We start from the raw sequence: 11,834 nt of genomic DNA, 5'->3' as shown, positions 1-11,834 counted from the left end.
ATAACCCGAACAGACAGTAGTTAAAGACACATTGGAAACGACGCGTGATGATAAGCGTGTGAAACAGTTTTGAATTTTAATTAGCTTGATACGGGCTTGGCTTTCCATCACTCAATTTTTGAGACTTTTAACGATTCTTGGGGTAGGGGGCGCCACAGACACTCTGGATACACCGATATTTTTAGTAGACAACGCGTGCTCGAAAAACGTGTTACTGTCGTCACGGATACGATTCATGCTAATAGCTGTAATCTTTTCTAAAACTACGTTTTCGCATTGATTGAAACGAGAAAGTTGGCTTTGGTAAGTAACATATGCTTCTTCGGTGTAGACGACACTATTAATTTGCCAAAAATTGCAGACAGATAAGTTGTTTTTGACGGTTGTTTGTATTTCACTCACAGGAAAAAGTTTGGCTTATGGGTATTTTTGCTATTTCTTCTACGTCCTTATGATGATTAATTGCATTTTGATATTCATAATGAGTTCAGGTAGCCAGAAAAATGTAAAATATAAATATGGCTTTGTGTGTCCAATCATTTCTTTGGAAAAGACTTGCTGTAGGCTAATTCATACTGTAACCAATACAACATGTGTATGATTTGTTAAACTATTTGGTTATAATAATATTTGGAATATATTCATGTTCTTTTTTCTGTCAGTGATGTCTTGTTTTAGTGGAGACTACAATTTCTGCAGCGAGTGCGGAAATGTTCTCCCTCTGCCTGGACTATCAGACACAGTAACCTGCCCCCGCTGTCAATTCACAATACCAATAAATGGTGAGAAACGTCTGAAGATAAATAAATGATCAGCACCTGTATATTCACTAATTCATTAGTGTGTACAACAAGTGTTATATATAATCTTTTATCCATGGACATAATATAGCCTGTTTTTTATTTAAGAATTTGCAGGTAAAGTGATTACATCCACAGTGGTGTTCAATAGTTTAGAAAAATCGTCAGTCAAGGAAGAATCTGAGCAGGATTCGGAACTGAAGGGCCCAGTGGTAAGTCATTATCCAGGGGGGTTATTTTGTGTGGAAATATAGGAAATATTGGTTGCAGGGTGGCTCAGTGGGGGCTCCAGTATTCTCAAGCTTCTGGGGGTGGGGGTTCAATATAGGATGTTCTCGTTTTTCTGGGCTTCTTCCAATTTTCCCACTAACCAAACATAGCTGTGAATTGCCTGTTGTGTGTTATTTTGTGTGAATGTACAACCTGTGATGAACTAGAGCAGGGGTGGACTATCTTATCCAGAAAGTCTTTGGGTGTGCGGATTTTTGCTGCAACTCTCCAGTTAGATTACTAATTAAATGGCTGATTTGCTGAAGAGTTCTTGCACCTGGGTTTGAACAGCTGACCAAAAGGTCTTTTTTTGACCTGCTCTCCTTTCCATTAATCTGTAGCCTAATCAGTTCTGAAACTTCTCTTTCAGATTGACAGGCGCTGCTCGCGCTGCAGTAAAGAGGGGATGGTGTATCACACCCGGCAGATGAGGTCTGCAGATGAAGGACAGACTGTCTTCTACACATGTACACATTGCAGGTACTGAAAGGCACCTATGCCATGCACATGCCCTCTCAGTACCAGGCAAAGCCCATGTGGTGCTCTGGGCAGGCATCACCACCGGTGCCCCCTATCTGAGACAAAGTGAAATCTGCATCTACACAATAGATGGCGCCCTAAGCATCCTCCTATATCACTTGATGGTTTGACTGGCCCAGCTCCCTCTACTGATGCACGGAATAAACATGTTATTCACACGTGTATGGGGGGGGGTTCACTCCTCCAATAGCAAAGCACCTATTATATAGACCAGAATATGCTATATTATAAATGCTAGTTGTGTAACTGAAGTTCGTTGTCAGGCTGTTGGTGAATAACTGATTCAAGTAATATCGCAGTGGTTCAAATCCAGCTATTCATGATGTAGATGGCAAGGGGGAAGATGATGTTCTTGAATCGGATAGTGTTCTTATCATGCAAGACCACCCATGAACCCACTAACCTCGAAATGTGAGAGCAGTTTGCAGCAACGGTGACTTGGGTGCAGTAAAGTGTTTTGTATACAAATGAGATGGTGCAGAGTTTCCATTCCATTGACTATGTGTGTGATGCTGCTGCTGATATTTTTGTTTTTACTCCAGATATCAAGAAAAAGAAGATTCCTGAGGAGATCTTGGGAAGACTTCAAAGATTTTTTTTTTCCATTTTCTGCATGTTCCTTTTTTTATTGTGATTTATGTTTTTTTCAGATGATAGTCAAGGTGTAAAATTATTGTAAAGCAAGACTTACCAGCAAGAAATGGGTAATGCAGGGAGTGCTCTGTCATTTATGAATATATAGCTAAATGATTATGTAATTAAAATTCCATTGTGTAAATTTTGTATAATAGGTGTATGAAAAATGAATAATTCAGTTGTCAAAATAAAAATTTTAAAGTTATGAATCTATGATAATTTTATTCATTATCCTTGTTAAACGATTAACTGAAGGAGAGCTTAATCTTTTTAAATGATTAATCATCAGTGTATGAATAAATCATATACTGAGTGTCTGAACTGAATTTTTTGATGATGGGGTGCTTGTTGGGAAGTAAACTTAGGGAATTAGAATGAATTAATATCGTTGCAAAAACTAGTTCATCATACAATATTTGCAATGTCAACCACTACTACGCATTAAAAATAGGTAAACATGATTTTGGAAAAGCAGATAGTTTGAATATTTCTAGAGATGAAGATAAACCTAGAGAAGCTGAATTATTTGTACGAGTATTTCCACAGAGATCGCTTTGCCGTATTTCAACTAGCTAATGGATAAATATGAAGCATTACTTGCATGACAATTTAAGTACATTAGAAAATTAAAATGTCAATTAAAAAATAAAAAGACGTTAAACAGCTTCAACTGGATTTCTCATGTACTTACAAATAACTGTAAAACAGATTCATTTGAACTTAATATATGCACCAGAGAACCGCCTGGAAGCTGCACGTGCGCAAACGCTGGTCACGTGACTGTCCAACATGGCTTCCTCGCAGCTGTACGCTTGAACGATGAAAAGCGCGATTATAACTTCTGATGTCTGTTTTTCGACACGATTGATTTCCTTGCTGTTCACACACCAATGGTTACGGTAAATCAATTGCTCTGAGCAGTCCCTACGTGTCCTATGCTAAAAATATTTAAGGAGTTTATTGTTGATACCGGCTTAGCCAGCAACTCACTGTAATTAGTGATTATCAGTATTACTTTGTTTTAAAAATGTAACATGTAAATCAGCGTGTAATAGCAATACTCAAGATTTTGCAGGTCTCCGATGGTCTTTGGTTAAGAATTTACCATAAAGTGCGTATCCTTTATTAGGATTAGTGAAGACACTTCTAAACTTCTGTCTTGTTTTTAGAGATGAAGTTGCGGGTGCAATTGCAGTGTAAGAACCTTCATGAGTACCTGAGGGAGCTGAGTCCGGACATCCTGGACCGGCTGTACAATCATCCGGCCACATGCCTGGCGGTGTACAGGTACTGTACACAGACACCGCGCTCTTTGTAGCAGTAACAGCATCTTGCCGGTATTACAGACGTGTATACCTTCGTAAGGACATGTATGATAATACCAGGACACGTTCACCATTAAAAACCACAGAAAATGCCATAAACCTCGTAGCAGTATGTCAGTGGATGTTTATACAGCCTTTTACATATTGGTGCATGTAATGTGATCAAAGACGTGAAGGATTTTTTTAAAAAGTGGGCTTGCCTAGTTTGTACTGTGTGTGGAGTTTGCTGGGTACTTTTTTCTTCATGCAGACCAACTAAAGGTCTCTCTGAATTGCCTATAGTGTGTGTGTGTGTGTGTCTGCCCGCCCTGAGATGGTCTAGCATCATATCCAAGGGGCACCTCTTCCTTGTGTCCAGTGCTTCCTTTGTTGGATAAGCGGATATGAAAATCGATTAAACAGTTACAGTTTGAGAGTGAACTTGATCCTTTGTCTCCGCTTGCCTCCCGCTGTGTGACAGGGAACTCCCCCCACTGGCGAAGAACTATGTGATGCGGATGCTTTTTCTGGACCAGCCCCTCCCTCAGGCCGCCATTGCCCTCTGGGTAAAGAAGGACAGTCAGAAGTGAGTGCTGCCCCCACCTTGGAAATCCGAACGTGATCTTTAGGGTGGTGGGCCATTTAAGTTTTTTTTTGTGTAGAGTTGAGAGGAAAGTAAAATTGATATGAACATCAATAATGTCAAAGTGAACTTTGTCATCTTTCCATATACAAGTAAACGGAAAAAAATGAGATGGCAAAGCTCAGAATCCACAGATATACATATGATTGAATTTTACACAGAGTGTAAGTAAGAGATACTGAGACAAAAAGAGTGCAAATGAGCTGAGAAGCATTTTAAGTAAAGTGCAGTAAACGCTCAGAGCTTTCTGGTGCGAAAGCAAAGTGCAAAAGTGCAATATGATTTTTTTGTGCAAATACAGTATGATATGTGTGAAAATACAGTATAACTACGTGTGATATAAGTATGATATCAGAGGACATATATGTATCAGCAGAATCAGTTTAAAATGTAAAAAAAAATAGGAAAATAGTGTAGGTTCAGTGTAGGTGAGTTAGGAGAGGGGATGAGTTAGGAGAGGGTTGAGTTAGGAGAGGGTTGAGTTAGATGAGGGTTGAGGTAGATTGGAGGGCCCTGGGGGGCAGCATGGTGTTGAGAAGCCTGACAGCCTGGGGATGAAAACTGTCGTGCAGCCTGGCCGATCTGGCTGTGATGCTGCAGTATCTCCTCCTGGATGGCAGCAGGGTAAACAGTTCATGTGAGGGTGTGAGGGGTCCTGCACAATGCTGCAGGCTTTTCAAACACTCCTTGTGCTGAATGTGTCTTGTAGTGATGGCAGAGGCACCCCGATGATATTCTCGGCTGTCCTAACTATCCTCTGCAGGCGCTTGCGATCGGAAACGGGAAACGCTGCTGTTTCCGTACCAGACGGTGGTGCAGCTGGTTAGAACGCTCTCAATGGTGCCTCTGTAGAACGTGGTGAGGATGGGAGAGGGACGGCTCGCTGGGCTTTCTTGGTGCGGGAGGTGCTGTTGGTCGTCCATGTCAGTTCCTCGGTGATGTGCACCCCAAGGAGCTTGGTGCTCTCCACAATCTCCACAACTGAGCCTCTGATCTTGAGTGGAGAATGTGCAGGACATGCCTTCCTAATGTGCAGGTGTTGTGGGTTGTCCACGGTAAAGCTTACTGTCTGGGGGGGCAGTGACATCAGTAAAATCTGCAGATTGGGGGAGGGTGTATAATGCCAGTGGATTGACAATCCAATACTAAAATATTATAGATTATATTAACCCAAATTGCTATATGAATGGATTGGAGTGGATGTTTGATCTGTGTGGTTTGTTACTAAAAAATGAAAAAAAAAAAATAGTCCAGATCAGTAGGGTCCCCTGGACTTCTGGGGCCCAGGGCTGTTTGCCCCTTTGCCCCGCCCAGTTCTGCCCCTGCCTTTAGTGTTTGAAAGCTCCACCTGATCCCCCCCCACCCTGTCACAGGGAGCATGACCAGTGCGTGTCGGTGCTGTCCGGACTCCGACTCTGGCACGGCCAGCAGCTGCAGGGGGGGCTGCAGGGGAACATCCTCAATCCCATCTTCAAGGACAACCTGCGGGTGGCGCTGCTGGGGGGGTGAGTTACCTCTCAGTGCCTCCTGTCTCCTCCCCCACCTGGGAATCCTTTAATCCTTTTATAAAGAGATATATTCAGCATGTGGTTATTAATAAATGATATGCTGTACTTGAGGGATGTCCAGTCAGGCCAGCTTTCATCTCGCTTACAGCAGGAATATCTATATCCTAGATCTTACACACCTTACAGCTGTGTTAGTGTTCAGTTCTAGATATTCAGGTGTTGAGTCCTCTACTAACCTGCTCCCTGAATGTTCTAATGTTGCATTTCTGTCTCTTGTATAGTTCTAATAGGTTCTTGATTTATAAGACGTGGCTGTGTAGCTCCTGCTTGTACACTTGTTCCTGGGTATTCATTGGAAGCTCAGCCTAGCTGCACTTAGTTGAATCCTTGACAGCCCTATGTATCTATCCATCCATCCATCCATTTTCCAAACCGCTTATCCTTCTGGGTCGCGGGGGGGGGGGGCCCAGAGGTGTGACCACTGCACCACCATGCCACCCCCAGCCCATATTTATATTTGCCTCACTTCTATGTCGTTTTGGACAAAATCATCTGCTAAACATACCAATGTGAATGTATAGACAGATAGGTGGATATTTTCCTTTCCTCTCAGTGATTAATATATGTTACGGTGTGAACAGGGGCAGCGTTAATCATCCAATAGCGTAGTTACAAGAAGAATCCAGCGATTACCGAATGAAAGCAGTACAGTGTCTGAAGGGGAAACTGTAGATATCAGAATGTGGAATGCTGCAGGTTATAGATAATTGTCCCCTTTCTGAGTGTGGTAGGAGCTGGGGAGGTGTATAATGGTGGCCTCTCTGCTCAGGGGCAAGGCGTGGGCAGACGAGGGCAGCAGCCTGGGCCCTGACCGGCACGCGCGGGATGTGGACAGCCTGGATCGCTACGCCCTGGAGCGCTGGGAGGTCATCCTGCACTTCATGGTGGGCTCGCCGAGCGCGGCCGTCAGCCAGGACCTGGCCCAGCTCCTCATACAGGCTGGGCTCATGCGCAGGTACCGCCCCCCACCCGGACCCTAACGGGGCCCAGGCTCCTGATGCGTAATCCTGCTGTAATCCCTCGCTCCCTCCCTCCCTGACAGCGAGGCCGGAGAAGCCCCGTGCATCACCTCGGCGGGGTTTCAGTTTCTGCTTCTGGATACTGCATCCCAGCTGTGGTACTTCACCTTGCAGTACCTGAAAACGGCGCAGGTCTGTCCTCAATCCCTCACATACATAATAGAAATAATGTAGTGCAACTGAGCATTTTTCAGCATTTACGATAGGGTGACCAGATAATCCAATGCCAGGAAGCTACTTCATGTTTACAAATGACTTTATAACTGACAGGCTTCTGTGCTTGGCTAAATAGTTCAGTTCTTCTTATGCTTTTACTGGTTTGTTTCCTCGATTGAAAGACTCAACCAGCTGTTCCACATTAACATTAGTGACACGTGCATGATTATAGAAGACTGACCAATCGGCACACAGCAAGAACTCTGTGCTAAAGTGAAATCCAGGTCCTTTTAATTCAAATGGTAGTTTATGAATCCTGTCCTAAATCTAAGAGTCCTCCCTGACATGGATTATCTGGTCACCCGAGTTTATGGGGTAGGTGGGAGTTGACAGGTCTGGTGGTGCTGGTGGGCAGGATGCTCTGGGACCTTTTCCTGGATGTAAGGGGGTGAACAGGCCGTTTGACAGGTTATGAGTGATGGACTGGGTTCTGTCGATGCCACTTTTGTTATATATGTCTATGAGGTTCCGGTGATGGTCTCTGCCTACGGTTAATCATGACCAGAGCAGGCTGGCATTTATGTGCTGTATTTAAGTACATCGCCAGCCAGCCAGTCATGCATGCATGTACTTGTATACTTGATAATCTATAATTCATGTATGACCAGGTTTATATGAATGTAAAACAGCTTAACCTATGTCTGTCTTTCTCTCTTTCTCAGTCCAGAGGGATGGACTTGGTGGAAATTCTGTCCTTTTTGTTCCAGCTCAGCTTCTCTACTCTTGGAAGGGTAAATATAACCCGACATTATAGTAATAAATAACGAATGTTATTACCATGTGTTTCGCTCCTGCCACTGAGAGCGGAGCCTTCAGCGCAGAGGCCTCTGATTGGTCGGTAGGGTCATATGACTCATTTGGCTGGAGCTGATTTGCTGCTGCTTGGGCAAGATTTATGTGATTTTATTTTTAATGAAACACTAATCCCAGTCAGGAATCACGAGTGAGCCTGCTTTTGTGCACAAAGAATGACGCACCAAATACATTGCTTATGTTTTTTTTTTGGCAGGGATGGGTATGCATTTTTTTGTGGGTAATTTATGGGCTGGATTACAGAAAATGGGATAAGTTGTCTTTATTGACTGTCACATTTTTTATTGTGACAGTTTTGGTTGTATAAGGAAGATATGAGAACCTTCACTTTCCTCCATAGTGTGCGAGTGCCTCTTTCCTGTCTCCCTCCTTCCTTCCTTCCATCCATCCTTCATTCTCTCTCTCTCTCTCTCTCTCTCTGTCTCTGTACCAGGATTACTCAGTGGAGGGGATGAGCGAGTCCCTGCTGACCTTCCTGCAGCACCTGCGCGAGTTTGGGCTCGTCTTCCAGAGGAAGGTGGGGGTGGGGAGGGCTGGAGACTCACCTTAGTTTTATGGAAAGTACTTTCCTATTTAGGAGCTGAGCTTGTTTACACTTTGTGTCCCAGCATGTTCAGCACACCTGAGCGTCAATGAGCTTGGCACGTTTAATTGCCCACAAAGCTGGGAGGGGGGGTTGAATGAATGGGGGGGGGGTTGGCTGTTCTCAGTCTCTCTTCTGAGTTTGTTCCCCCCACTGACTGAAAGTAGAACTTGGGTTTTTATTTAGCTAACCTCTGTGCGCAGTATGCAAATGAAATTAACGAACGGATGTTGAATAAAGAAGGGCGAGCAGGAGCCGGGGAGAGAGAGGGCAGGAAAGGTGGAGCTTAAACAAACGCTCTCCTGTCTCTCCATCAGAGGAAGTCCCGGCGGTACTATCCCACGCGGCTGGCCATCACCCTGGCAGCGGGGGTCACGGCCAACACCGCCTCCGCCCCCACCACGAGCCTCACACCCGGGACCGGCGACTCCGGTTTTATCGTCGTGGAAACCAATTACCGCATTTACGCTTACACAAGTGCGTGCTCGTTATCTGTGTCATGTGACCGCACTGCGTTTCCTCTCCCCCTGTGTGGTGTTTATATTTAGAGAAGCCTCGAGTCATTCAGAGGACGTTCCTTACATTAAAACCCCTTCCGGGGCCTTCTGAATGCGCTGTGATGTGCGCGGCCCTGCAGTGTGCCTGCCGTGGCATTCACGCCTTCAGCTTTGGAGTTGTGGCTAGACAATATGAAGAGTATTATGTCTTCACCCAGGGAAAAAAATCAAATGGGCTTCATTGTCATACCAAGACAAACTGATGTTCTCCCAGGACTATGGTGCAAGATGCAACAGCATTGACAGGGGGAAGGTTTTCACAATACTTAAAGTGCAGAATCACATGACTGTGCAAAAAAACACAGTGTGGCTAGACACAAGGACGTATCCAGCCAGTGTGTGTTCATTAATGTCAGTGACACCAAAAATGTTCTGAGGGCAGAAGGAAAAATGATTGGTTGGAGACAGAACCAATCAGATTATAGCGGAGGTGGGTCCAAGCAACTAGAGGAGACGGGACCAACCAATCAGATATCTTGGTTGCTTGGACCCCCCCCCCCCCCCCCCCACAATCTGAATGGTTATCTCCCTGAATCAATCATTTTTCCTTCTACCCTCAACATTTTTGTGTAAGTAAAACTGGCATGAGCCACTAGCTCATGCTAACAGCCCTCCACGCTTCATATGCCCTCTCCGCAGACTCGGAGCTGCAGATTGCCCTGGTGGCCCTGTTCAGCGAGATGCTCTACCGCTTCCCCAATGTGGTGGTGGCCCACATCACCAGGGAATCTGTACAGCAGGCCATAGCCAACGGCATCACTGCGCAGCAGGTAACACGTGTGCTGGGATGGGGGCAGGTGTCCACAAAGCAAACTGATCACATGTAATCTGTCAGCGTCAGAAGCAGTACTAATCAGTGCTGCTGACTGACCCCTAACCTAAAAGTAAACAATTCTGGGACGAGAAGGTGATCTGCGTACATATTTCAGCCAGAATGCAGCATTTGTCATTCAGTGTGCGGTCATGTATTACTTACAATGCTAAAAATAATACCTGATCATGAATATGAGCCTCTTCCATGGGTATAAGGCTGAAAGCAGATACTTACTGTACTCCCGTGTTCTCGTATTGATTATGATTGTTTCTGCTCTCTGTGGCTTTCAGATTATCCACTTTCTGAGGACGCGAGCTCACCCCGTCATGCTAAAACAGGTGTCTGATTTTTGTTATCGTCCTTCACATGCCTCCACTGTGTAAGGACCTAAACTGAGTCCCCTGTCCCTTTCCTCTTGCCTCTGTCAGACCCCAGTTCTCCCACCCACCATCACAGACCAGATCAGACTCTGGGAGCTGGAACGTGACCGGCTGTCATTCACGGAAGGTAAGGGTGTCTGTGTGACGGCCACGTTCCTCACACACGTGTAGTTGAAGTTTCCAGCACAGGGGCTGTGTGTGTGTTTTTTCCCATGTTCTTATGCCTGTGCTGTTTAATGCAGAGTTTCTTCTGCAAGGTGTGATATTTTACAGTGTGAGGTCATGTCCTTTTCACTGTGGTAACTCGCCGTTCTTCAGTGCTTGCCTAAGTCAGCAGATGTGTCCTTTACCCAGATCCTAATGAAGGGGCATCAGCACGAAAGTGAAAATATTGTCTGTGGTTGTACTTCTGCCCTGAACAGTATCCATCACACCAGAAACAAAATATAATTTCCAAACACTCCTCTGTAGTATGTATAGGTATTAGTCTTCTTTGATATTGTCTTCTGGTACCTTTTCAGAATTTTCCTTATTGTGTGTAAAATTGTAATGCATGCTTTTGGAACTGTATGAGATGTCTGTGGTCTGCAGAACAGATCCCTCCAGCTTGATGCTACATTCTCCCCTCCTAGGTGTGCTGTATAATCAGTTCCTCTCCCAAGCTGACTTTGAGGTACTGAGGGATAGAGCTCAGGTGAGCACCTCTATCTGTTCAGTATATTTCTGCGGCTCTGCCTGTCTAGCCAGCCTGTGGTGACCCTGCAGTTCGCTTCGGAAATCGGGAATAAAGAGAGCCACAAAAGATGGAGGGCCACTCCGACATTCCCTGAACATCTTTGGAAAGTTTCGGGTATTAGCAGTTTTTAAGGGAAGGACAACATTTACTAATTTAAGCAAAAGCACAGAAAGGTTTGCTTTGAGACCAAGGAAGGTACATTTGTATTGATTTTTTTCTGACCTGTTTCAGTCCCTTTCACTGTTTTTCACAAGTAAAAAAATCAGAATAGAATATAGTATTTATAATTTTATATAGTGAATAGTTAAGGGACTCCTAAGTGTGACACTATAAACATTATTGTTAGTTCTAGTGTCAGTCCAATTTATGAGGAGTTTACTTAGTATGGAATTTCCCTGTTTCAGTACTTGGCTGGAATGAGTCAGTGTGGTTTGACCGAAGTGCTTTTCTCTCTCTCTGCAGGGCCTCGGTGTGCTGGTTTGGCAGAATGCCCCCCACAGGGTGATGGTCGTGACACCGCATGGACACAGTGAGGTGAAAAGGTTCTGGAAACGGCAGAAAAGCCATACGTAGGATTCATGGAAGCCAGTGCTGACCATAGCTGTATGTGGGATGGACAAAGAAGAAACATCCAATGGGATATTCAGACTGAAGGCGAAGGACATTTTGACTAAATACAGATATCTGAGAACAAAAAAAATCCCTTTTAAATTTATGAGGGATGTTAAACTGGTGGCAAAATAAAAATGGTTTTGAATGTATGGTGTATTCCTGTAGAATAAGTAGAGTATTTTATTGAATTACATAACATTTTTGGCTGTACAAAATAAAATAATAAAAGGATGATATTTGGCTGAGAAATACAAATATTAACTGAAATGTGACCAGCTAAATTACTATTAAAACATAAAGCAATAAAACCGAAAATTTTGTACATTCTGGGTTATGTTTATAG

At 44.1% G+C, this 11,834-nt stretch overlaps 2 protein-coding genes across 2 annotated transcripts; both read left to right on the top strand.

Moving 5' to 3' along the window:
* The first annotated feature begins 10 nt into the window (after positions 1 to 10).
* Positions 11 to 2,451, top strand: polr1h (RNA polymerase I subunit H). The gene is made up of 5 exons (XM_023809868.2): positions 11 to 303; positions 663 to 782; positions 909 to 1,012; positions 1,441 to 1,550; positions 2,153 to 2,451. The coding sequence occupies exons 2-5, from the start codon at positions 665 to 667 to the stop codon at positions 2,175 to 2,177; spliced, it is 357 nt and encodes a 118-aa protein (XP_023665636.1). The 5' UTR covers positions 11 to 303; positions 663 to 664; the 3' UTR covers positions 2,178 to 2,451.
* A 544-nt stretch (positions 2,452 to 2,995) lies between these two features.
* On the top strand, positions 2,996 to 11,813 carry gtf2h4 (general transcription factor IIH, polypeptide 4). The gene is made up of 14 exons (XM_023809866.2): positions 2,996 to 3,145; positions 3,416 to 3,533; positions 4,032 to 4,136; positions 5,567 to 5,698; positions 6,531 to 6,716; positions 6,804 to 6,912; positions 7,659 to 7,727; positions 8,243 to 8,326; positions 8,710 to 8,869; positions 9,589 to 9,719; positions 10,054 to 10,101; positions 10,192 to 10,270; positions 10,776 to 10,837; positions 11,342 to 11,813. Exons 2-14 carry the CDS (start codon positions 3,418 to 3,420, stop codon positions 11,450 to 11,452), a joined length of 1,392 nt encoding a protein of 463 aa, XP_023665634.1. The 5' UTR covers positions 2,996 to 3,145; positions 3,416 to 3,417; the 3' UTR covers positions 11,453 to 11,813.
* The last annotated feature ends 21 nt before the right edge of the window (positions 11,814 to 11,834 follow it).

This window comes from Paramormyrops kingsleyae, chromosome 23, assembly GCF_048594095.1.
Source record: "Paramormyrops kingsleyae isolate MSU_618 chromosome 23, PKINGS_0.4, whole genome shotgun sequence".
NCBI classification, from domain to species: Eukaryota; Metazoa; Chordata; class Actinopteri; order Osteoglossiformes; family Mormyridae; genus Paramormyrops; species Paramormyrops kingsleyae.
Note: the sequence above shows the minus strand (reverse complement) of the source record. Positions and strands in the feature narration are given on the sequence as shown.